Source organism: Xyrauchen texanus, chromosome 27 (genome assembly GCF_025860055.1).
Source record: "Xyrauchen texanus isolate HMW12.3.18 chromosome 27, RBS_HiC_50CHRs, whole genome shotgun sequence".
Taxonomy (NCBI): Eukaryota; Metazoa; Chordata; class Actinopteri; order Cypriniformes; family Catostomidae; genus Xyrauchen; species Xyrauchen texanus.
The window spans coordinates 26524233-26551927 of NC_068302.1; the positions used below are offsets into that span (position 1 = coordinate 26524233).

General features: G+C 37.8%; 1 protein-coding gene across 1 annotated transcript in view; it reads right to left on the bottom strand.

The window, feature by feature from the left end:
- Positions 1-27695, bottom strand: part of LOC127621454 (voltage-dependent L-type calcium channel subunit alpha-1D-like) — a 63537-nt gene that overhangs the window by 17117 nt on the left and 18725 nt on the right. The window contains exons 4-31 of the mRNA XM_052095046.1: positions 26530-26669; positions 21645-21790; positions 20176-20328; positions 19880-20076; positions 19677-19780; positions 18177-18328; positions 16449-16523; positions 16067-16148; positions 14006-14032; positions 13701-13861; positions 13255-13480; positions 12337-12544; positions 11286-11406; positions 10608-10683; positions 10433-10493; positions 10303-10351; positions 9690-9792; positions 8701-8830; positions 8008-8067; positions 7739-7845; positions 7030-7117; positions 6656-6763; positions 6348-6400; positions 6011-6157; positions 5702-5903; positions 4210-4368; positions 1277-1387; positions 1000-1083 (exon numbers count right to left, since the gene is read on the bottom strand). Of these exons, the coding sequence (XP_051951006.1) occupies positions 1000-1083; positions 1277-1387; positions 4210-4368; positions 5702-5903; positions 6011-6157; positions 6348-6400; positions 6656-6763; positions 7030-7117; positions 7739-7845; positions 8008-8067; positions 8701-8830; positions 9690-9792; positions 10303-10351; positions 10433-10493; positions 10608-10683; positions 11286-11406; positions 12337-12544; positions 13255-13480; positions 13701-13861; positions 14006-14032; positions 16067-16148; positions 16449-16523; positions 18177-18328; positions 19677-19780; positions 19880-20076; positions 20176-20328; positions 21645-21790; positions 26530-26669 (3330 nt within the window). The remainder of the gene's footprint in view (positions 1-999; positions 1084-1276; positions 1388-4209; positions 4369-5701; positions 5904-6010; positions 6158-6347; positions 6401-6655; positions 6764-7029; positions 7118-7738; positions 7846-8007; positions 8068-8700; positions 8831-9689; positions 9793-10302; positions 10352-10432; positions 10494-10607; positions 10684-11285; positions 11407-12336; positions 12545-13254; positions 13481-13700; positions 13862-14005; positions 14033-16066; positions 16149-16448; positions 16524-18176; positions 18329-19676; positions 19781-19879; positions 20077-20175; positions 20329-21644; positions 21791-26529; positions 26670-27695) is intronic.

Consider the following 27695-nt stretch of genomic DNA (forward strand, 5'->3'; position numbering starts at 1 on the left):
GCACTCATACGTCTATTTCCCAAAGACAACCTCTGGATATGACGCTGAGCACGTGCACTCAACTTCTTTGGTCGACCATGACGAGGCCTGTTCTAAGTGGAACCTGTCCTGTTAAACCACTGTATGGTCTTGGCCACCGTGCTGCAGCTCAGGGTCTTGGCAATCTTCTTATAGCCTAGGCCATCTTTATGTAGAGCAACAATTCTTTTTTTCAGATCCTCACAGAGTTCTTTGCCATGTGGTGCCATTTTGAACTTCCAGTGACCAGTATGAGGGAGTGGTGACACCAAATTTAACACACCTGCTCCCCATTCACACCTGAGACCTTGTAACACTAACGAGTCACTTGACACCAGGGAGGGAAAATGGCTAATTGGGCCCAATTTGGACATTTACACCTAGGGGTGTACTCACTTTTGTTGCCAGCGGTTTCGAGGGGAAAATATATTTTGAGGGGACAGCACATTTACACTGTTATACAAGCTGTACACTCACTACTTTACATTGTAGCAAAGTGTCATTGCTTCAGTGTTGTCACATGAAAAGATATAATCTAATATTTACAAAAATGTGAGGGGTGTACACACTTTTGTGAGATATTGTGTATATATATATATACACACACCATATATATGCTTTTTAATACATGAAAATATATAGCTGCCTTTATATTTAATGAAGGATCTACAGAAAGTATACAATGAGATCCTGAATCACATTCTTACTGTAGACTAGCTAATGTCTGAATTAAACATGGAACCTCTCCAAAATTATCATCCTTAGACAAGGTGCAAATTATATATATTATAATGATCTGACAGTGATCAGTGATCAATGATCTTAAAATAAATGGTAATTTCATATATTGAGTACCACTTCCATATGCCAAATAATTATCATCTTATTTTGTGAATTTTTTCAGTGGCCAAGATATTTTAGCCAAAATGGAACCACATCTTTTTCAATTCAGCTTACGGCAAAAGGAAAACAGGGACTCACGCTAAACTCTGTAACCACGATGTCCACAACACTTCCAACCACAATTAGTGCATCAAAAGAATTCCAAGCATCAACAAAGTAATGCTAGAGAGGGGAGAAAGTGTTCAATTTAACAAAACATCAAGAATGACCCAGTTCAAAAAGATTAAAAATAGCTAAATATATCCCAGAATGTCATTACACACTCTATTCTGTAACATCAGTAACTTTATCCACCAAACCATACTAACAGGCAAATGTAAACACTGTATTCATTATGGAAAATATGGGGACTGACCCTTAGTCTGAGAGCCATCAATTTAATGATCATCTCAAAGGTGAAAAGGCCAGTGAAAACCATGTTGAGTTTGTCCATCACATCACTAAAGAACTTAGACTGGTCATAATGCTGTGGATGCAACCAGAAACAACATGATTCTACATTCAGCATTCTGACATACAATCAGAATCCTCTGCCTGAAATGTTTTCAGATTTTCTACGTCATAACATACTTTGAATAAATCTGTGCCACCTCAAATCATACAACTCATCAATATTACTCTGCCTTATTGAAAGTTCATAAAGGCTGGCTTTGTGATAGCTTCAAATGTGAAGTATGTCATTTTTTCAATGCTAAAATACTCACCCTTTCATGTTGTTCCTAACCCGACTTTCTTTCGTGGAACACAAAAGATGTAAGGCAGAATGTTAGCCCCAGTCATAATTAACTTACATTATATAATTTTCCATATAATGAAATTATATGGTGTCCAGTGTTGGGTAAGTTCCTCATAAAAAAGTAATTAATTACAAACTACTAATTACATTTTCTACAGTGTAATTAGATGACTGTAATAATTACTCTGTCTGAAAAGTAATTGCATTACTTATTTCTAATTACTTTCTAAAACCCTTATCAACCTCGACCAGATGACAAATACAAGGATAGACATGAAATTATTCTTTTAATTCTTTCAAATAAATCATATAAAATCAAATAAATTATTCATGAACTTGGCAAAGAATTTAAGGGGGCAGTGTTAAACTAGAAAACCAATATTTTACCATTATACGTTAAATTTTAATTTTAAATTCACTGTTATTTTATGTAGAATTGTTCCAATAGTCTATACAGTATTTAACACAATTACATTAGAAGTAACTCTAATTAAATTACTGAAAAATGAAGAGTAATCCCTTACTTGAAATATTTTAAGGAGTAATTAATGACTAATTATGAGTAATGCATTACTCCCAACCAGAGCATGTGAGCGAAGCGGAGCGGTGTGACACCCCGGTTAAAAACCCTCAAGTACCGCTCACACTCACCGGTAAAAAAGCCTTCGCTCAAATCCCACTCCGACATTAAATGTCTCTGTAGTATACTTGGTTCCAAGCACGCACACAGGGGGTAGCTACAGTACAATGGCCCAAGCACATTATGCCTCTCTGGGTGAAATATAGATTATAGGCCGACATTTATTAAATTATCAAATGATTAGTAATGTACACATCTGAAATTATGTGATTGTATTTTTGTGCTTTTGTATATAAAATCTCGCTGTTTATTTTGGACTGGTTTACATCTACTGTTAGATAATCGGGTAAAAGTTAAATTCATAATTCAGTTGTCTTCACAGAATGATTATACTGTAGATTTGATACATTAATACTGTTACTGATTTAATGCTATCAAACTTTGGGTCTGTAAATTAAAATGAGCAATTTCTCATCCTAATTTTGTGTTCAGTTTTAAAGGGTTTATTAAATTATCCAGAAAAGATGTGTTTTTTAAAAATGTATTAATTATCCCTACAATTGTATATGTATGTGCAGTCTAAAGGTCTGGGTAACCCAAACCCCTTTATATAAAATATATTATATTAGTAATATTAGATTATTAGTTACTATTAGTTACTATTAGTAGTATACCATGTGGCCCTTTGTTTTTCCTTGATATTTTTGAAGCATTATAAGGTGAATCTGGACTTTATATATGTCAAAAGAACATGTCTTTTGCATGCGCTCTTTATATGTACAGCAAGATTTAACCATGGATTTAACAAATAAAAAATATTTGTCCTTCATAAAGTAAGATTTTGTCCAATATATATTAGATGAAATCATGTGTACTTACCACAGAACCAGGCCTGCATCTAGCTGGCAGCTTGCACTGACATGATGGCAAAACAACAAGACACATTACTTATCTATTAATTTATTATCGAATAGTAGAGTAGCCTACGAGCTCACCTTTTGCTGCACTACCATGTTCGCATAGCACATCCTCGTGCTCTCTGGCAATGTCACGTATGATTCCAAAAGTAATATTTGTTAATTCTCATGGTCTCGCCACAGTTCCTTTCGATTTCCTCATTCTTAACTTTGATTTATACTTTTCATTTATTTAGGCTATAAGGTTTGCAACTTCACTAAAACAATGTTAGAGCTCCATAACTTCAGGCCTATTGTTTATTTCGCAGATCCCCAAACCAGCATATCACGAAGCACATTCTGGGTTGAGCGAACGGCACTGAGTGGCCTGAGAGAGCGGAGAAGAATCTTCAAAAAGGCGCTCTCCACTCACATTCTCTGCACCCAACACTGATGGTGACTGAGGTTAACACTCTGCCTAACGTCTCCTTTTGTGTTCCATGGAGGGTAAGTAAATAATGACCATTTTTATTTTTGGGTAATGTTTCTTTAAGTCTGTATTAAAATATTTTGGGCTACAAGCTGAGAATTAAAACACACACACACACACACACACACACACACACACACACACACACACACACACACACACACACACACACACACACTCATGTTGTGTTTCCATGTTTTATGGGGACTTTCCATAGACATAATGGTTTTTATACTGTACAAACTTTATATTCTATCCCCTAAACCTAACCCTACCCCTAAACCTAACCCTCACAGAAAACATTCTGCATTTTTACATTTTCAAAAAACATAATTTAGTATGATTTATAAGCTGTTTTCCTCATGGGGACCGACAAAATGTCCCCACAAGGTCAAAAATGTCGGGTTTTACTATCCTTATGGAGACATTTGGTCCCCACAAAGTGATAAATACACCCTCACACACACACACACACACACACACACACACACACACACACACACACACACTGTCTGTCAATCTGTCTGTAGTTCTAAATGCTGATTATATACAGCTATTGTAGGGTCTGTCAGACTCAGCTGTTTACCTGCACAGCCAGAGTAACAGTGTTGAGAAGAATCAACACAAACATGATGTACTCGAACCCTGTGGAGTTGATTATAGACCAGAACTTGAACTGCACTGGGTTTTTGGGGATGTAGAGTTTCAATGGCTGGGCCTTCAGGGCATATTCAACACACTGTCTCTGTGTGTGACAAGAAGAAAGAAACATACTGTGAGAAAATGAGAGTCCACACAGGAGTCTGCCCTCCTGAAAAGTCCAGTATTGCATCCCTTTGTTTCTTAAAGGAATAGTTCACCCAAAAATAAAAATACTCTCATCATTTACTTACCCTCATATCATCCCAGATGTGCATGACTTTCTTTCTTCTGCTGAACACAAACAAAGATTTTTAGAAGAATTGTAGGTCCTTTTAATTCAAGCGAATGGTGACCAGACCTTTCAAGCTCCGAAAAAATCAAATACAGGTACATCAAAGTAATCCAGTTGTGTAATATAGTATGCTAAAATGATGCAATCACTTCGGGTGAAAAACACATCAATATTTCAATCCTTCAGAATATGAAAGTGAAAGTGGAGGTTTACAGTAAAAAAAGGACTGACATATTGATCTTTTTCTCACCCACACATTTCATAACACTTCTGAAGACAGATATAACCTCTGGAGTCATATAGATTACTGTTCTGCTGCTTTAATGTGATTTTTTTGGAGCATGAAAGGTCTGGTCACCATTCACTTGCATTGTATGGACCAACAGAGCTGAGATATTCTTCTAAAACTCTTTGTTTGTGTTCAGCAGAAGGAAGTAATACACATCTGGGATGGCATGGGGGTGAGTAAAAGATGAGAGATTTACAAATTGTGGGGTGAACAATCCATTTAATGTTTTTTTTTTTGTGTCTCTTGTGAAAGTTGTGCATGAGTTCCTGCTTTTTCCTAAACAGTGAAGATGTCCACTGTTCTTAAGAACAATCCTCTAGGTGCTACATATTCTTTGGTTTATCAGCATCTTCTGCACATTTGAGTTCTTCCCAACACTGGCTATTTGATGATGTATACATTCTGAAAGGTGTGTGTAAACTTGTGCAACAAAAGTGGCATGCAAACATTTGCAATCAACTGCATAATGTTAGTCAAGGTTTTCTTTACCAAAACAGCCATAATTCAGTTTTTCATGATGATGTTCGCTCCCTTAGAATTACTGTAAACTGACAGTTTGTTTTGCCACTGTGCCTTTAAGAGTAGCCTAAATGCCCTCTTTGTAAGAGAAATGAGTAACTGTGCTTTGCAATCATGTGTTAATATGATTGGGTTTCATATATAAGAAATCCAAGGATTTCAGAATGAGACATTTTTGCAGCTTGGTATCAATATATGGTCTTTTTGGACAGGTTGACATTACAGTAACATTACAAACAGTTGTCATACTACATCAAGCTCTTTTATTTCAAAAGATCAATAAAAAATCTCACGGTATGACCCCTTTAAATGTTCTCTGAAAGCCTTTCCACCAACCTGATTTTTGTCCAGCTCACAGTTCTTGAACTCCGCCTCTCCCTGCTCACGGAACGTGATGATGACAAAACCCACAAAGATATTCATCATGAAGAAGGCGATGATTATGATGTAGATGATGAAGAATATTGAGATCTCAATGCGATAGTTGTAGATGGGGCCGTGATTCTCTGCGTTGGCATCAATGGCTTTGTAGAGCAACCTGAATGGAGAAAAACTGGATATTTAGAACTCCCTCTGTGAAGCCTGTTGTATGAACACGGCCAAGGTGACCTTCAATGACCTATAAAGGAATGGGGACACACTCACGCTGGCCACCCCTCGAAGGTGGAGACGGTGAATAAGGCCATCATTCCCATCAGGACATTATCAAAGTTGAAGTCACTGTTCTGCCAGATTCTCTCTCTCACCATTGGGTGACTCACATCCCCATCTTTATATACCACAAATGTGCCCCTGTGTTATTCAAACACATAGAAACACATGAAAATATATATGCACATATGGATATACAGTACGCATAAATCAATAACACACATCACACACACAGTACACTATGTGCACACACATTGCCCAAAGGCAAACACATATGGTTAATATGGGAACAGAATCAAGCTGTAATGACAGATGCTGGAAAAGGACTTACTTGCACTGTTCAGGGGTATTTTTGGCTTCATCTGTGCAACGATACAATTTACCCTGCAAAATACAGTAAAACAATAAAATTGCATTTATCAACTGCTTCATATTTGCATATTAACAGTAAATCAATTGTTGAATAATATGTGATAACGTTACAATAGTAAGTACAAATATGCACAAAAAATGTAATATTACATGGACTTCCAACACAATTTCAGTTGACAAATAATGTATGTTTATTATTATAAGCACAGGAAGTGCACAGTGTTTATCTTCGTGTATACAGTAAGCGTATGTGTGATTGCTGGATACCTTGAAAAGCTGAACACCGATGCAGGCGAACATGAACTGCAGCAGAGTAGTCACAATCATGATGTTCCCAATGGTCTTTATAGCCACAAACACACACTGCACCACATGCTGGAGACACACACATACACACATATCAGTTATAAGAGAGAAAGAATAAACATTGCACTTACACATCGCACTTACAGTTACACTGATTTACTAAAGCATTCTATGACAATGACGTATCAGATATACATCTATAAAATGCCCACAGGATTGTATAGAACTACCCTTATTTTTGTAACGGACTAATTTACACAAGCAAACTGCTCTTTAACTTTAGTTGAGAACTCTATTTACAGACGCAGAACACAAGCATTCACGCAAAGCTGTACCTTGAGTCCTTTGGCTCTGTTGATGGCTCGAAGAGGTCTGAGCACTCTGAGCACTCTCAGAATCTTTACTACAGATATGGCACTGGAACTGAGAGACAGAGAGCAAGAGATATGGTTTTACAAGTGAACTAAAAAAGATCTGCAGAGAAGTACAAAGGGTGCTGAAGCTGCATGGCACCATACAAGCTAGAACCACTACTGCTTATGTTAACAGGTCCAAATAAATCATTCAAACGTCAATGTAAAGTTGGCATTTTTAAAGGTACTTTTTCATCATTTACTCACCCTCACCATGACAAACCTTTATGAATTCCTTTCCTCCATGTCACACAAGAGGAAATTATTTTAATACAACTTTTAATGCTGCCCTTTTTTTAACTGCCCTTTTTTTCTACAATGATAGTGTATGGTGACTGAGGTTACCAGTCCCTAGCATTCTACCTAACCTCTCCTTTTTCAGTTACATGAAAGAAAAAATGTATAATGGTTTGAAACCACATAAGGGTGAGTAAATGTTCACAGAATATACATTTTTGGGTGAACTATCCCTTCAAAAATGTTAGTGGAACAGGTGCAATATCTATTTGTCCACCAGAGAGCATATATGAGATATTACTACTGATATAACTGTAATCTCAACTGCTCACACAAATCACAAATAAACAGTGATGCTTTGATTTAAGGTTTAGTGTAAATGTACTAAACGTACTGTAAGAAGAAGGAGACCAGAGAAACACTGACCACCAAAAGATCCAACAGATTAAACCAGTTTCTACAGAAGGAACCCTCATGGAGGAATGCTCCATGCACTGTCATCTACAGACCAGAGAGAGAGGCCAATAGAGTTATACTGAGAAATTTTTGGGTATTTCAGGTGTAGCAACATTTCTGTTGCCATTATCAATCTGTAATCATCCATCTTCAAAAACGTGTAAAAATAAGAGACGTGCTGACTGATTGACAGGAACAAGGTGGTACCTTCAATAAGATCTCAACAGTGAATATGGAAGTGAAAGCATAATCAGCATAACCCAGCACCTGTGTGGGGAGAGAGAGAAAGCCAGAGAGCAGGTTAGACAGAAATCAGCACTACTGATCTAAGAAATTAGTTTCATTTGTTGGATTAAGGATATATTTGGACTGCTTTGTATATGTATGGCACGAAGTAATTTAGCCAAGCAGGACATGTTACGAGATCATCATTTGTTGTTACTGAACAACCAAACAATCATGGTCCCAACCCTAACCATAATCTATCCCTAAAATCCAAATAAGGAATTTTGTTTGAGCCTTTAATCCCTAACCTTAGCCCTAAACCTTACCCTAACCCTGAACCCAACCTGCACTCTGATTGGTTGATAGAAATATTCTTCCTGGACAATCAAATATGATGATCCAGGAGCATGTCATACTAGAGTAAATCATGTTAATCTGTGTGTGTGTGTGTGTGTGTGTGTGTGTGTGTGTGTGTGTGTGTGTGTGTGTGTGTGTGTGTGTGTGTGTGTGTGTGTGTGTGTGTGTGTGTGTGTGTGTGTGACGGCAGCTGATTGAAGGATGGCATTTTCCCAGCAGGCACTAAAGTGAGCATCCAACATGCCAATAAGGACAGCTGCAGTTAATAACTATATATGTACATATGTGTGTGTGTGTTTGTGTGAGCAGTAAAGTCACATTGTTCCTGAAGGAGTGAGCTCTGATAGGATCCTCTGCAGCCAGAGATATGCTACTGAGAATGATGAAGAGCAGGATCAGATTAGTGAATATGTGATGATGGATCACTGTATGGCAGCCCACTCTAATCCTGCAAAGAGACACACACAGACAGAGAAAGAGAAAACAATGGTCAACATAGAATGTTGTCTTGTGTTTAAGGGTCGATAGTTCACCCAAAAATGAAAATTCTGTCATCATAAACCCGCCCTTATGTTTTCTTTTTGGAACACTAAAAGGGTTTCAGCCTCAGTCACCCTTTTTGTTTTTACAAACACTGAAAGTGAACAGTGACTTAAGCTTAAATTCTGTCTAACATCTCCTTTTGTGTTCCACAGAAGAGAAAAAGTCATTTGGGGTTTGAAAAAACATGAGGGTGAGTAAATGATGACAGAATTTTCAGTTTTGAGTGAGCTATCCCTAAAAAATAGATTAGGTATTCAGCAACTTGGTCTGTCCTGATGACCAAGACTACACCACAACAGTAAGTGGAGGTTAGACATTCATAACAGAGGTCATTTACATATAGAAATCTTCAAGGTACAGTAGCAAAATCACAAAAATTAAGAGAAAAGTGTAAATTAAGGTGCAGGATCCAAAAAGACATCACAACAAAGTAAATGAAGGAACCAGAAACCATAGACCTTTGAAACTAACATCTTTAAAAGGAACTTCTGTCAATCCTGTCAATGGGAGCTCTTAAGGTGTGCGGTTCCTTCATTTATTTTTATAGTAGCAGAATTCTAAGGTATAGAGAGAGGGTTTTAAAATGGTCATTTAAAATTAACTTAAGAGCAAGAACTGTCTCCAGTTTTTGGAATAAGAAGTCTTGACTAACATTACAAATGGACTTCTAATAATGTAAATAAATAAAATGTACAATAAATTGTCAATTATTGATTAGTGTGTGTGTGTGTGTGTGTGTGTGTGTGGCCAGACTGCACACTCACGGATTGGTCTTGCTGAGGCAGAAGAACGCACTGCCCTCTGGGATTGGTAGAACTTTCTCTTTAGGAGGAGCAAAGTCAGCAACATTTAGCTGAGTTTTCCCTTCTTCTGGCAGAGAAGGACAGAAAGAAAGAGAGAAAGAGAAAGGTAGAGATAGACAAAGGGAGACCGATGAGTTACTGAGATTACTGTCCAGCTCTACCATTAATTTGCCCATGAGAAAGGTTTTTAACTTCGGGTCATGCCGGAGGGACTGTCAAAGGTCACTAATTACAGCCAAAATATCTGTTAAATAAACCGAAAACATTTTGGTTCAGAATACAACACAGTATAGGAGTAAAGGGAAAGTAAATAAGCTTTTCATGCACAAAAGTCTGAGATCACACTGAAAATCTGGATTTTTTTTCTTTTTATTTTATTATTATTATTTTTTAGGAATTTAGGAACTATAATATATCTATATATGCACTTTCTTGAAAGACACACTTTCCTTGATTTTTGGTTGAATGGTTGAAACCCAGGTACAGTACACAACATTATGATGCATTGAACAGACTGTTTGTATATCCCTCGTAGCCTTGTTTTCATATAATCTACAGTCTACTCTTACTTTACCTTCATCATCTCCCTCCTCTGGCTCCTCCTCATACTCATCCATGTCCACCTGTAGACAACAGAACAAAAGAAGAAAGTCATTGTCACACTTTTTTTCAACAACAAAGACACAAGAGCTTCATCTCCATACCTTCACCTCTCCATTCTCTCCTTCACCTTCACCCTGTCCTACCTCTTCCTCTTCCTTTTCTCTGTAAGGATCAACAAACCGCTAGTCACACTCTTTTTATGTTTTTGTACATGTTATTTTTGTAGTTGTTAAATAGCGAATGTTCAGTATGATTTGAGATGATTCAAAAACGCACTCTTTTGGATTTTTGTCTCCATCACCTCCTGCTAAGTTGTCGACAGCGATAGCCAAGAAGACGTTGAGGAGGATATCTGAGCAAGTGGAGGTTAAGATCCAAGCAGACGCACATAGATGTCCACACTAAACAGTAAAATACCAATGGCAAAACACACAGAGGAGAATTCACTAAGAATGAATGGTTCTGCTGGTAGTGCCATTTTATTTGCGCTAGTATATTGATTCACTAAAAAAGAAATATGTATATCTGTTTATGGTGCAAACACACCCAGAAACTTGGTGCTGAAATCAATGTAAAACCCACTGTAAAAATAGAAAATGTACTACTGCGTCTTTAAAGAGCAATTTGTACCTGATAAGACCCTCAAAAATGAGCACAGTTTGATTCCACCATATTAAATAACACATTTGACTAGAATTAAATTATTTAATTTTGATTTTACCACAAGAAGAACCTTTTTTAGACTATCTTTCTTTATTGTTTTTAGAGTATTAGGATCTGCAGCAAGGATGCTGGTGCAGTATTTGTTTTTTCTTCAGGTCAACAACACATCTGTTGTCAAGGTTATGTTGAGCTGTCAACTGGTAAAATCTGTTGGTGTTAAATTATGTCAGCTAAGTAAACAAAATAACAAAATTGCATAATAAGTGAAAACAGGTTCAGATGGAAGGATACAGTTACCACAGATGAACAAAATAACAAAGTAAAGACAGACGATCATTCCAGGGAAAACAGGGCCGCCGTATGCCATGATACCATCATACATCACTACATTCCAGTCTTCACCCGTTAATATCTGCAAGAGCAGAGAAACTTTAAACTTAACTGTATTTCAGCAGCACAATAAAATTTATTGATAAGATTTGTAGTCTTTTTTGGACCTTGACAGCTACTGGTCATTGTCTACTTTCACTGATTGGAAAAGGGCATCATGAAAATGATGCTAAATAAGTCTTTTAATTTACTAGTAACTTCAAGGAGTTTATACAAATTAAATATGCCCTTTTAAAATGTAAGTAAGCAGTGCAGGGAACGTTTTTTTTTTTTTATATTATGGTACACAGTGGATTTCATGGTAACTTTTGAGGAGCATGTTCATACAGTACAAGGTAGGTTAATGTCTTGAGGCCTTATATTGCAAGCAGCAATTTACACCTTAAAACTTTTCTTTATGCATGATTTGATGAAATTGCATCAGGAATTTTGTACAAACAAACAAACAAAAATGACTCTTTTCCACAGATTTTTCTTTGTGTGTGTGTGTGTGTGTGTGTGTGTGTGTGTGTGTGTGTGTGTGTGTGTGTGTGTGTGTGTGTGTGTGTGTGTGTGAGCGTGTATTTATCACTTTATGGGGACCAAATATCCCCATAAGGATAGTAAAACCCGAAATTTTTGACCTTGTGGGGACATTTTGTTGGTCCCCATGAGGAAAACAGCTTATAAATCATACTAAATTATGTTTTTTGAAAATGTAAAAATGCAGAAAGTTTTCTGTGAGGGTTAGGTTTAGGGGTAGGGTTAGGTTTAGGGGATAGAATATAAAGCTTGTACAGTATAAAAACCATTATGTCTATGGAAAGTCCCCATAAAACATGGAAACACAACATGTGTGTGTGTGTGTGTGTGTGTGTGTGTGAAAACTGTCAATACGACAATTTCTACTTGATTAAATTACATAGTATTTCATTATATTTTTACTGTCTTCACTTGGGTAAGAGTGTTTTACCTGAAAACAGGTGAGCAGGGCTTGTGGAAAGGTATCAAAGGTGCTTCTCTTGGTCTGTGTCTCGTCAAAGTTGAACTTCCCTCCGAAGAGCTGCATGCCAAGCAGAGCGAAGATGATGAGGAAGAGGAAGAGCAGCAGCAGCAGGGATGCAATAGACTTCATTGAATTCAACAGCGAAGCCACCAGATTGGACAGAGCTGTCCAATGGCTGAGGAGGACAAGTGGGGCAAAGAGCAGCAGGGCGAAAAAGAGGTGAAGATAGAGATGAACAGCGAGCAAAACAAAATTACATCACAGAAACAAAAGAATAAAGAAAATAACACATAGACCTAAGAAAATCTTAAATTATGAAAGAAGAAAATGTATTTATTATTTAAGGTACTTGCCCTCATGTCTTTCCAACACCATATGCTTGAATTTATTTCAACTAAAACAAAATTAGCATATTTTGAAGAATCTTTATGCAGATCTTTTCATAAAACGGTTCATAGTCTATCAAGCTCCAAAAAGAAGCACCATAAATGTAGTCCATGTGACTTGTGCACTATTCAAGGTCCAGCTGGATAGCTTTGTGTGTGGATTGGATTTAAATTTAAGTCGTTATTCACTGATAATCCTTTTATCCTTAGAAGCTCAAGTCTAGCCGACGTTCTTGTCCAGAATTTAAAAAATTGCATCACAGTTATTACACATATTAAAACCATGCATTTGTGTCAGTGATGTTGAGGTAGTTTTTTAATGTGGACACAAACAAGCTAGCAGCATTATCCAGCACACATGTTTGGAACAACATGAGAGTGAGTAAATAATGGCAGAATTGTTAAAATCCTAAAAATGGATTTTATTGAAATGTTCAAGCTGCCAAGAGAACAGCCCATCTTTCTATGGCAATGTCATATTAGAGAGGTCTGAGAGTACCGTGTGACTTTGAAGATCCGAAGCAGACGGACACAGCGCAGCACTGAGATACCCAGAGGCGGCATAATCTCCATTTCCACCAGAACCGTTTCCAGAATCCCACCACACACAACGAAACAGTCAAAACGGTTAAAAAACGCCACAAAGTAGACCCATAGCCCCAGACTGTACATTTTCAACAACATTTCCACCGTAAACAACGAGAGGAGAACCTTGTTGGCAATGTCTATGAGACAAACAGAAAGAGAAGGAGCGAGAGAGCAAATATGAAAAAGTTATATGAAGTTGTCAACATATAGGTCAATGCAAACAATATACAGGTTAATGCTTCTTTAATTCTACTAAATTCATCCAAAACACAGCATATGCAGGTCTTTTCAGCAGTGAGTGTTATGTCAGTAATAAGTGAAAAGGAATTAAAAAGGTCAGAACAGGTATCAACATACCTTGAACATCAGTGAGCCAGTCTGGTTGGTTGTAGTGTTCAGAGGCACTAAGAGCTGTGTTGAGGAAGACCAGGATCAAAACTAACCAATAGAATGTCACTGATTTCACTGCTGTACGACAGTTTCTACGAATGCACCGATTCCAGCGACGCAGCGCACGGCTAAGGCCAAATTGACACAGATAACAAATAAAAAGACAAATCAATATACAGAGAATGCATGAAAAAACCTGTGACTAAGTAAGTTTAATTTTCTAGTCGATGGAAGTTGAAGTGTTTGAAGTGTTTCTGCTCACAAATACTCACCAGCAAGGGATCTTCATAATGTTAGCACTGAAGTCAATTAATTAAAACAGAGAACAAAGCAAAACAAAATAGCAATGAGCTCAAAGACAACACAGAGCAATCAGCGCCAGAGAAGTGCACTTAAAAAAGATGCCATTCAGAGGCTGGAACAAAGATGGCCATAGAAGCTTACAGTAATGAAATGAGTAATGAAAACTCAAGAATTTTAATTCTGTCATCACCCTAGGACAGGTAGGACAGGGTGCCGTTCCAAACCTTTATGCCTTTCTTTCACAAAAGGATATATTTAAAATTATTTCGCTGTTTCGCTGATTAGTTTGCTGATTTGAATACAATTACTGCTGATAGTGACAGCAATACATACTGGTGTGGGATGATATGAGGTTCCCCTTTTGTCACTCACTCAATATTGTGTCAATTGTAGTGACACAAGGGGCTTCTTTCGGGAGCCTCGGATACCTCTGAATATGAATACAGAATTTGCAGGTCCCACCCCCGGACATACGGGTATAAAAGCCGGGGATCGTGCATCTGTTCAGTCGGATTCGTTCTTCAGAGCCGAACGGTTGTGTGATCAGCGAGTTGAGACACTCACTACTGTTCCACTCACCTCTAAGAGCATTGCTGTTGGATCCTACGGTGCATTACCAGCAGCTTTCTCCCTTCTCTACATGCCAGTGCAGTCCACACCCCTGGGCGATTCGACAGCATTTCTTAAAAGAGTATATTTCCTCTAAAAGAGTTTACACATTGACGTGTCTTTTTCAAGATGCCATTCCGCCTTTGTGTAGTTCCTGTATGCGGTAGATATCTCTCTGCTTCTGACGGTCATATATGCTGCCTTACGTGTATGGGCTGCAATCACACTGAGGCAGCGTTTATGGCAATTGCGTGACCATGGAAATGTTGCAAAGGCGCCGTGCACTCTTGTCAGGTGAGTCCACTAAACTCGCGCTCCCTGGATGTCTTTCCTCCCTAGCCATCTGGTTCGCAAATTCAGCAAAGGAGTTCCTGACCAGACCCACTACTTGTACTAACTACTCTGTACTGGAATGGGTGCTCCACAGGGTTTGGCCATCATGGATTAATCTCCCTGTGTGATTTTTCCACGGTACGGTCCCACTGCCGGGAGTCCCCTCTGCCCCCCGGTCGGCGTGTTTGTAGCAACTCCTCCCTCGCAAGATAGGATCTACCACCGCGCTACTTCCACATGTGACCTAAAAAAAAAAACCCAGCCTGGGCAGGATGTGGTCTCAACGGGGTCTTTCCCCCTGAAAGAATAGGACTGGAAAAGAATGCCATCCCCGATGCATGTTATAGCTAGTTGGCCCCAGCCGCATCTTACACTCCGTGAAGAGAAACATACAGAGGAAAAGGCAGCGGCTGGCGTGGCCTGCTACCATGCTTGTCACGTTGCTTGTTCCCACCCCTCAAGTGAAAATCCCTGGTCGGATGCCGGGAACCTAATAAAAACAATATGAGTCTTAGTGGGGCATTGGGGAAGGTTACGTGCAGTCTGATGCCCATGCTCTTTTGGCACTCTACAGCTTACTGCACCAGCATCAGCAGATCACGTAACACAGTTCAGTGTAGGTGGCGCTATTGAATAGGGACCCCTTGTCGAGTGAGTGACAGAAGGGGAATGTAGTTACTAGTGTAACCCCCGAGACGTTGTGTCCCCCTTGCCACAACACTGTACCAAGCCACTGTAATGGCCAAACCTTATTCTCGGATCCTCATTGCAGAACCTGACTGAACAGATGCACGATCCCCACATTTTATACCCGTATGTCCGGGGGTGGGACATGCAAATTCTGTTCACCAATTTGGCATTGGCTTTTTTCATATTCTGATGTATCCGAGGCTCCCGAAAGAAGCCCCTTGTGTCACTACAATCGACAGAGCATCTCGTTCCCTGATGGGGTTACACTAGTAACCTAGATGTTAGGTAAATTATTACAGAATTCTATCTAACTATGCCTTTAACATAGTAAGTGAAACTGAATTAAAGGGTGACAACACATTGACCAGTGCAGTGTGTTATTTGTGTATGCATATTACCAGCAAGCAGCACAGCAATCTGTATGCTCTTCATCTATGTTCTCAGTGTTTTCGGATGCTGTTTCACTGGCTGGAAGGCTTGCTATAGTGTGTGAAAGGCAGAGGGAAAGAAAAAGACACAAAAATGATCAAGAAAAGGATAAAAAAAGAAAGACAGGAAGAAGACAGGTAGAAAGAACAATGTCGGCCACACACTGACACAGTTTTGGAGAAAAGCACTCTCTCTGAAACAGGGTCAAACCACTTAATATGAGCCTATCCAAGAGATGTGATTTGTAGCCCTAGATGTAAATTGTACAATTAGACCAGACAAAGTTGAGAGGAGCTATTAATAGAATAGCAGGGGAGTGAAGAGTTCACACAACATTCTGATTGGCTGTACCATGGGTTTCGTTTGAGTGGCTGAACCAGCCGAATTTTCCTCTCTTCTTATCAGCTAGATCACGCAGGGTCACACCTGAGGGAGATTGAATGATTAAGAGGGAGAAAATTAGTAAAAGACATAGAATTTAGCATAATGAGTAGCAATTGATGTAAAGTAAAACAAATGGAAAAGCAGGTTAGCAGGAAAAAAGTTAGGAATGGTTTAAATATCTGAAGATGTTTGTAGGCGATTAAGTTATACAACACATTATATTATATAAACATGTGGAGGGTGATGTCTTTGTATAAAACATAAATGTTGAGACTCATTTATTTTTATTTTAATTTCAGCACATTAGTGGAACCAAATGTTATTGCAAAAATAACTGTTATTTAAATTTTCCTTGATATTTTGGCATTCTAGTACAAAAGCATACTGTAAATTTGAGAACTCAAACATAAATCCCCAAGGTAATAAAAGCATTTATTGAAACCAAGCTGCAAAAACACCTATTTCTCTACTTCCACAGCTTCCTTGGATCACTAGGGGGCTCATTTATTCATGACAGCTTATACAACAACAACATCAGTGCCTACTTTACATCCGCCCACTTGTGCACAGTTCGTAACCAGAGAGAGAGAGAGCTGGACAACAGGGCCTAGCGTGGCCTAACTATTCCTGAACACCAATGAGGACCCATCTGGAATATTTTTAATTCATTTTACATACATACATACATACATTAGACAGACGTCTTTGACAGTTGTCACGTATCTCACGTTGCCTTTAAAAGACACAATGTCAAGATGCAAACCTAAAAGGAGACGCCATTCTGTTGCATTCAGCTGAGCTGCATCTTGTTTTTTTTTAGCACAAATGATTCCTGGACACTTTCTTGCGCCCATCTGTGCTATTTAAAATTTTTGGTGTATGTAAACATGTACTAGATGGATGTCTTTGATCGTTTTGATAGCTTATGATGCTGCTGTGCTTGAGTGAACAGTTAAATATATTAGGATGCATAGGTTGAATGTGCATTATTTTTAAACCGTGAAATTTTATTTTATAATGTTGTGGAGCTTATTCATTCTCTTCCAACTGAGTTTCATATATGGCTGCATTTGAGGGGCTGCACGATGTTAGCCAATCATAACAGTGGGCATTTACATTGAAATATAAAAAGGCGCTTAGGCCAGAACCGAGCATTCAGACAGAGGGCCAGAGACAGGGTGGTAAATTAACTTATATGACTAAATTGTGACTGTTTTGGTGCAAAAAAACCTTCACTAACATTATAAGTGGACCTCAGGGAAGATCATAAAATTATTTAAAAAAAGAGTGTGTCATGACCCCTTTAAAACTGATTTCCTGAACACTCCCCCATTCGCCATTAGTAGGCTAAACCGATAATTCAACCCCAAACTCACGCCATTGGTTGAGCTAATGTTGCTGTGTCAGGTTGGTCAGGATACTCAAACAAACAGAGCAATGTTTTGATAGCACCACAGAGGTGCAGTGTTTACAGTTTTGGGGGAAATCAATGTACAAATGAGTATCTTTGCATAAAATGGGATAGAAGAAAGCATTTTATCATTTAAAAAATTACAAACTTCAACTTTAAAAAACAGTTATTTTTTCTTTCATAAATGCCATTTTTCAAGCATATTTTTACAATGAACAGGTGAGATCAAGGACAAAGTGTGCTAGATGAGTCAGGGGAGGGGTGAATATCAGGGGTGATCTCACGTCTGTTCCCATCTTCATCAAATTCATCAATGTCCTCAGCCTGAGTGATCCAGTCCATATATCCACACAGATCCTCCTCCATCTGCTGCTTTTCACGGAGCTTCTGGAAATCTCCGCGAGCCTTTGCCTTCTCTCTCTCCTTAGAGAACTCTCTACACACAAGTACAGCCTGTTAGACAAGAAAGCAAACACACACACACACGCACACACACAGACTTTCACACACTGTTTAACGGATTATAAGCAGCATGAGGCACTATCTCTGGGGAATTCTGTGAGCTTTGGAACAATCTACAGGAAATCAGACTCCACAAATCTACTGCTCACAACATCTGGTGATCATACCATTAAGGTGAATACAATAATTAACATCTGGTATCTGCTGAAATCCTGCTTTCCTTTGTTAAACAATCAATCAAACAGACACACAAAATTCTCACACATAAAACACAAAAAGTCATCCATACACACACAAACATGCTTACAGGGTTCAAAGTCAACACTTGCTAAGCATAAAATGTGAGTTAAAACTACCACTGGCAAGTAAATAAAACATTATTCGGCAGCTGGCTGTACTTTTATAAGAATTCCAACAATAAACATGGTTTAAATTGCATTTTGAGGATAATAATAATTTAACCCTCACTGATATAAGTAACGATATAGATTCAAATCAAATACTTAATAACCTCCTTCTACAGAAAATGATCATTACAACTCGTCTTCTAACACCTTTTATTTGAGTGGAAAATGTACCATAGTACTGTAAGTTTATGATACCTAAAAGTATTTTTTTATGTATGTTTGTTTTTTATTTGCCGGCCTGACACATACATAGGTGAAATACACCTAACATTAAAGGAATATTCTGGATTCAATACAAATTAAGCTCAATCTACAGCATTTGTTGCATAATATTGATTATTATATGCAATTAATATTGATTTGCCCCACCTTTAAAAAAACTAAATTTTGGGATAGAGTGAGGCACTTGCAACAGACGTGGATGGGGTACATTTCTGAATGTTAAAATACTCATTGTTTTAAAAGTAAAGCCACAAGACATACACAATTTGGTGTAAACATAATTTTAGTGTGATAAAATCACTTACTAACCTCTTCTGTGTAACGTTATAGCCAATTTTACTACTTAATTGCCAAGACAATGCAATGTCAAGAAACGCCAAAATGACTGTACAAATGACCATTTAAACAAAGTTAGTGCTCAATTAATACATGAGTTATGACAGATGGAACAAAATCTTGATGTGTCTTCACATTTTTGTGACATGCTTAGTTGTACCATGAGATGGAGACTGGCTTATCTTGTTAGTTAAATAATTGAACTGTCATAGGGACAAAATTTAATAATTAAATAATAAGTACATTTTCTCAATTCACCCTACAGAAAGTTGAAATTGTTGAGAAAGTTGAGATTGGACCCTGCATACTTAGGTACTATCACAAGCACAAATGTATTTCTCAATCATATCAACTCACCCACTCAACACACCCAACACAAGGTTGAGTACAAAGAAGGATCCAAAGATGACCAGACTGACGAAGTAAACCCATGGCAGCTCAAAACCAATTGCATCATTCATCTAAAGAAATGGTCATACACATAAAAAATAGCTACTCCAGTGTTATAAACAATCACTGTATTTTTCACAAGCTGAATGTGCAAAAGACAGTATAGTTACCCAGTACAGGACATCTGTCCAGCCCTCCATTGTAATGCACTGGAACACTGTTAGCATGGCAAAGAAAAAGTTATCAAAGTTTGTGATCCCGCCATTAGGCCCATCCCACTTTCCCCTGCACTCAGAGCCATTCACGTTGCACTGGCGTCCATGACCCGCAAACGCACACGGGAGTGGATCATCATCTGCATAATTATCTGAGAAATGAGAAAGAGCAAGACGGATAGAGAGACTTGAATGAAAACGCCTTTAAAAATGAGTGTGTGTGTGTGTGTGTGTATGTACTGTGTAGTCACCTGTGCCAATATAATAGCAGGTGCGATGCATTCGTCCAATGAAGAGCTCCAGTCCAATGATGGCATAGATAATGATGACAAAGAGGACAAGCAGAGAGATGTGCAACAGGGGAACCATTGCCTTCATTATTGAGTTTAACACAATCTGCAGGCCTGCACACATACAGGAGAGAAATCATGAAATTCATTATGGCCATTATTATGGATCTGAAACCCAAAACCTCACAAACTGACTGTTGATCTGTATTTTACCATATTGACATTTTAGTGGAGCTCACATAACTGTCAAGCAGACTGATTGATTGATAAACAGCACCTACCATCAGTATTATGCCAGTCAGAACATAATGGCATTATACGCACAGTGAGGAATCTGAGTGGGTTTTCTGGTAATAGTAATGGGTAAATGAATAAGAGAAAGTGTCCTAGTCCAATGTCATTTTGCCTTACTGGGAAAACTGCCAGGATTAACATGCAGGCGAACACGTGAGGGGTAGATGCATTATACACTCTAATGGCAGCAAGTAGGAAAAATCCCCACCAGTGCTTCTAATGTTACCTTTGTAGAATAACCTACTGGCTAGAGGTGTTTAAAGATGTAGTGTTTAAAATATGTTTTTGGATGTCAGAATTGTCCAGGTTTGCTAGCATCATGTCTTCTGTCATTGCCTCCAATACGTCCAGAATGGTTATTGTCTTCCTAACTAATATGCTTAGATGTTAAATCGCCAGAGGTGTGTTGTAGCTAATTGAACTGCGTTTTCAGCTTCGAATTGGCAGACCGTACAGAATGTAATTTTATAATTTACTAAAAAGTTAATTTAACATTCATTGACTGAAGGAACGGTAAAAAGCAACTATCGCTATCTAAAAAGCACACATGTGCCGACAACCTCTGTAACTTAATGGCATTTACCTGAAATAAACTAACTCTGAAACATAACTTGCTACAGAGCAGGTTAGGTTTTTAGAGAAAGTACTATGTTTACTTACTTACTCTGAAAGATACTCTGGTTATTGGAACCAAAAGTTGAGGTTAACGGCTTACTCTGAGTAAACTTACCGGTTAAACCTACTTTCTGGAACAGCCCTCTGATGTTTGAAATGATGGCAAAACAGCACAGCTATTGGCTGCAGCATTGAATCAAACTCTTCCGGTGAGGATTGTGAACGATTCTACAGGCTTACATTATCATGACGCTAGAGACGTCATGCTAACACCCTTTCTGATTGCTAACTGGTGCATTCCACAAGCATAAGCCCACGCAAAAACAAACATGACTGCTACCATCGAATACCTTTAAAGCAATATTGTACTTTTATATAGAATTACACTCTTTTAAGGACTTTTACTACAGAACTGTTTGCAGAAAATTAAAATAGATTAAACCAGACATAAGAATTACTTTACGCATATTTTCATCAGTTTTTTTTTTATTACATATGCAACCACATGAACAAAAACTTACTGGGCACCCCTGAAACCAGTCTGAGGGGGCGTAAGACTCTGAAAGCTCGTAAGGCTTTGACATCCAGACCTCCAGGTTTCCCCGGCATGTGAGATGTTGTTTCACCTGACTTGTGAGTAACAGTCTCTAGAACCACACTGAACAACCTGCAAAACAAACAACACACACAAACACATAGGTGGTGATTAAATCCATCAATTGCGTAATTGATTGACAATAAAATTATAATATATTAATTACACTAATCAAAACAGTAAAATACTCTTTTGGGATTGTCATCAATCATGATCGCTCTCAACAATCACATTGCATCGGAACTGTTTGAGTTAATTTACTAAATTTATGCCAAGTGAACAATTAAAGACAAAAGTTGGGTCACACAACTTTCATTGTTAATGCTATTTGGTTAATTAGTGTTAAGTGCATTAATAAGTTAGGTTTTACTTAAAAAAAAAACATTTAAGTGTCTGAATTGTTTCTTCTAGACAGCAATGAGATTGAATTGAGAGCAATTTGAGATTTCAAAATGAAAATACCCCACAAATCTCAGATGTCTATTTAGAGTTTGCCTTATAATCAAAAGTAATATTAACTTTATTGATATATAGACTTAAAGTATGCCAACAATTTTCAAATGTGTGTCTTTTTTTAATTCCATTATGCCTCCAGACTTATGAAGGAGAAATAAAAACAAATTCTCAAAAAAGCATTTACATCAGTACAATCAGAATATTTCATGAACATTTATTGATCGCACAGAAGGATCTTCATTGCATGGGCTTGGTGAGCTATCATTATGCGGACTCTCCATAGACATAATAATTGTTATACTGTACGAACTATAGATTGTATCCCCTAACCCTACCCCTAAACCTAACCCTCACAAAAAACTTTCTGAATTTGTAAATTTTCAAAAAAACATTCAGTTTAGTATGTTTTTAAAGCGATTTGTATTATGGGGACACTAGAAATGTCCTCATAAACCACATTTATAGCATAATAACGTTGTAATTACCAGATTGTAATCTAAGAAACCCCCCCACACACACACACACACACACAAACACAAAAGACATTCTTAGGATGGAATGTGCTGTAATGTAATGTGTAATACTGTGTCTGGAATCAATAAACCTGTCCATTAGTGGTTCAGCCTGAGAGCTTAATGAAATCTCAAATCAATACAAAAAAAAAACTCCTCTCAAAATAATACTCATAAAGTATTTTCTTCCTTTAGATAATTAACCATCCACGCTGATCAACTGGCCATTACTGATCCCAGAACAGCTGTTTAGTCCCATTTTAGAAGGATGGATAGAGCTCTGGGGATTGACTCATTTTAAACACTATGGTGCATGAGGTTTAAAGGGATAGATCAACCAAAAATGACATTGCTGTCATCATAAACTCAGCTTCATGTTGTTCCAAACCCTGTATGCCTTTTTTTTCTTCCATGAAACACAACAAGAGATGCTAAGCAGAAAGTTAGGGACTGACAGCCTCAGTCACCATTCACTTCTACTGTATGGAAAAAAGAGAAGGGTAACATTTTTCTAAGTGTTCCACTGAAGAAAGTCATATAGATTTGAAATGACATGAGGGTGAGTAAATTATGTCAGAATTTTTATGACAGAACTAACCCTTAAAACAGTAGAGGGCCATGGGAGATCAAGAATTGTTTTAGAAGAAGAAAAGTGCATGTACACTTTTCCAAAATACACACATTCACCAAAGTAATTTTAAGCCTGGTGTATTAAATAGAGGTGAGCACCAAGTATTCAGACAACAGGTGCACAGTTCAAATTGGCAATAAAAGAACAGAATTTTTCACTCAAGGGCGTGGAGTGAGACAGGGCTGCAGTTTGAGTCCAACTCTGTTCAACATTTACATGAATGAGTTAGCAGTGCTACTGGAACAATCTGCAACACCCGGTCTTAATCTAAATCATTCTGAAGTTAAATTTCTTCTCTATGCAGATGTTCTGATGCTGCTGTCAGCTACTGCACAAGGGCTACAGCAGCACCTCGACCTGCTGGAGAACTACTGTCAGAACTGGGCCCTGACAGTCAATCTGAAAAAAACTAAAATTATGATTTTCAAGAAAAAAGTTAGAGTACAGGACACCAGATCCACATTCACTCTGGGGAACAATGCAATAGAACACACCCGACACTACGACTAACTCGGTCTAAAAATTTGTGCTTCAGGGGGTTTTGGTCTGGCAGTGAATGCACTAAAAGAGAAAGCTAGAAGAGCATTCTATGCTATTAAGGGCAAATTTACCCAAGTCGACATTCCTGTAACAATCTGGTGTAAGATCTTCGATAGTATTATAAAGCCTATTGCTCTGTACTGAAGTGAGGTTTGGGGTCCACTCTGTATGGCAGATTACCCTAGATGGGACAAACACCCCATAGAATCCCTGCATGCAGAATTCTGTAGAAACATTCTAAGAGTTCAGAGAAGAACACCTACTTATGCATGCCGGGTCGAACTAGGCAGATACTCCCTTATTATATATATATTGAAAAACGATCCCTCAAATTTCGGACACACCTAAATTCAAGTTCCCCATAACACACTGCAACATGAAGCCCTTAAAACCCAAGAGCTGAAGCCTAAAACCAGTCCCCTTTGTCAGCTGCTCTGAAACTCACAAACCCACTAACAACTAACAAACACCAGTTTCAGACCAGCACTGCTGACCAAAACCAAATCAGAATAAACCAAATCATAAAAGAAAGCAAAAATTCATATTTGGTCCATTGGGAAAATGAAAGTAAAAACCAAAGCAAATTGGAATGTTATCGGGCCTGTAAGGCGGCGTGCCAATGTGTTTGCATCAAAGGCAAAGAGTAAATGTATGATCTTTGAGAAAATCAACAAATGAACTTTCTCACAATTAGCAACTCTTCCTGAGGCACCACACCCCACTGAGCGAAGACTGCAAATTCACACCTCATTGTTGCCATTCCACATCTGTCCCATTCTCTCCCCTCTCCTCCTCATCCATTCCCCTTCAGCCCAGAATCACCTCAAACTCACCTAAGATCTGTATGTAAAAAAAGACCATATCTGATGTATACAAATAATGTAACTAGTGTAACATGTTTGGTATCATTTAAAATGTCTCGGTGCGTCTGGTATAGTGTTTTGTCCCCAGGTTTATAAAACTTAATGACAACAAAGTTATAAGGTCTTTGCCAAATACTGAATAACTCTGGAGGTCTGTCCCCCTCCTTGATGGTTTAACACCAGGAAGCCAAGAACCAATTCACTCCCAAATTCTCAAAGGATAATACCATTTGGTAAACAATGTGTATTCTGTCTGGATATTTAAGGAAGGCTGGCCCAGAGCTCAGGGTTCTCTGTAGTCAGATGATCCCACAACTCAATGTGTGTAACAGTAATAGTTGGAATCTGCATTCAGATTTCCCATGCTTTGCAATTACATGTAGTTTTCTCAACTGCCAGGTATGTTCTTTAACTTGTTTCTTTAACTTGTGTTTTAAATCCTACCTGGCAAATAAATTGATACTTTTTGATTTATTCTGTATTCCTCTGAAATCATTTATATCAATACTGGGTCTTTAAAATAGGAGAAACTGCTCTGGAGGAACTGAGCAGGAGAATACCATTTTAAGAATCATTATATCATTCAAGCTTTAATGTAGGAGGAAACCACTTAAAGACTATCAGTTTGAATCTCATTGGAAACAGATCAAAAGGTAAATTAATAGAAGAGGATTCAGAGTAATCAATAACTTAAATTATTCAAATAAAAGAATGATCAGAAAGAATTTAGAGCTTTAATCTAAATTAGAGGTCAACTTAAAATTGGAGTCAGATTAATATAAAATTGGAGTCAGATAAAATTAATAACGGGATGAATTTGTAAAGTGCAAATTATTAACAATAATTGCTTTACTTCAGTGCTCAGAAAAGACAGAACAAGGCAGAGATCTTCAAGGGGCAAATCTATATATTTTTAACTGTTTTGCCTGCCATTTTACAGGCCCTAAACAGAACATATAATCTGGCAGAATATCAGCACACTGTAAGAGATCCAAAACAGAGACGAATCCTCCCCAAATACAGACTCAGTGATCACAGACTGGCCATAGAAAAAGGCCGACAAGAAATTTACAGAGTTGAGAGAGAGATACCTCCACAAACTCTCAAACCTCATGCCACAGTTTTCCAGTTTGGCAGAAACCAATCAGATGCTGGTGTTACTGAGGGAGGACCATCATGCATCAGTTGCAGCTAAATTCATTTTTGAGCTGCACACCCTCAGAAACCAATTACTGCCTTAACGTACTTCATTCACAGTACTTTTATTTTCTTATGTTCATAATGTCCTGTTAAATGCATATTTTATTTTATATTGTATAGTGTATATTGTTATTATAGTTTTTATTGTATTTGATTCATTACCTGGCACCTTTCTTATCATTATTATTTGTCTTGTCATTATCTGTTTTGTGTATTAATGCTTTGGCAATATTGTATGTAAACACAATCATGCCAATAAAGTACTTTTAAATTGAAAATTGAAAAATTGAGAGAGAGAGAGAGAGAGAGAGAGAGAGAGAGAGAGAGAGAGAGAGAGAGAGCAAACAGGAGATGTGGAGAAAGGGAGAAATAAGGAGAAAATAGTAAAGGGGAAATGAGAACAGCAGGACAGGAGGAGAACAGTGAATAAGAGAACGGCCGTTGGCCATTACACAACCTAAATAAAAATCAACTGTGAAAATAAATATGCAGGTGAATCATGGGGGAAAAGTCTGTGATGTCACTCAGGATTATAATGACTAATTTTTAAATAAAATAAAAGGAAAATAAATGAGTGGTGATGGCAGAGTGGTGAGGATGGTGCAGTACCCCACGATGACGATGACAAAGTCCAGTAAGTTCCAGCCGTTGCGGATGTAGGAGCTCGGGTGCATGACAAGGCCATATGCCAGGATCTTCAGAAACGTTTCAACAGTGAAGATGATCAGAAACACATATTCAACTTGTTCCTGAAGACACAGAGTAGGAGGAGACAGGATCAACACACACATACATATAGAAGATGCACACATTTTTACATTTTGCCAATACCAAGGTCATGGGTTTGATTCCCAGGGAACATGCATACAGATAAAATATATACTTTGAATGCTTTGAAGTTGCTTTGGATAAAATTATTTGATAATTATTTTTATGCTAAAGTCAATAACCCAAATAATGGCAGGTATAGAACACAACTGTGCCCACTCACTTTTTCAGCCATCTTGGTTTCTGAAGCCTTTTCCCCATTCATTCATTTCATAGTTGTGGTCCATGATCAAAACCAGACAGCGCCAAGGTATATAACAACATTGCAAACTTTAATTTGAGGCAAAGTTTTAAAAATCATTCAAAAAGGTAAAGGAACAAGCCTGTACTTAACATCTATCATGAGGGAATGAACTGCAATCATATGTAGTATTGTGAATGATGTTATCGAATTAAAAATTATGGAAAAATATTAGACTATTGATTTAAAGTAGTTGATTATAAGTAAAGAAACTATATTTTATGGTTTTATTGCAATATTCAGATAACAACAAATATATACTTAAGTAGTTTGACAGCGTAGAGAGACCAAAATGACTGCATCATTTACAGTGCATCAAGAGTTGGTGGTCGCTGCACAACTTGTTTGGTGCATTTTGTTGGCCTCGATTCTCTGATTGGTGGATCAGATCTGATCGTTTCCTCTCAGGATCATAGGTAATGTAGTTTTTCACCAGATATTCCACTATTAAACACAACTTTTTACATTTAAAAAAGCTGACACAAGTGTAACGTAGGCTAATCATATACCATTGATTAACAACCCCAGAGCTCAGAGTAGGTAAGTAAGGTTTTATAAGTTAATGAAAATGCGATTTTTACTTCTGGAATCTGACTGTTGCACTCTATTATAAATCTATGCTTTGCTTTGTTTTGGTAAAATAATTTACGATAAAAGATGCAAAATAGAGATACAAAAAAATCAATCTGATTATACAGATACCAAT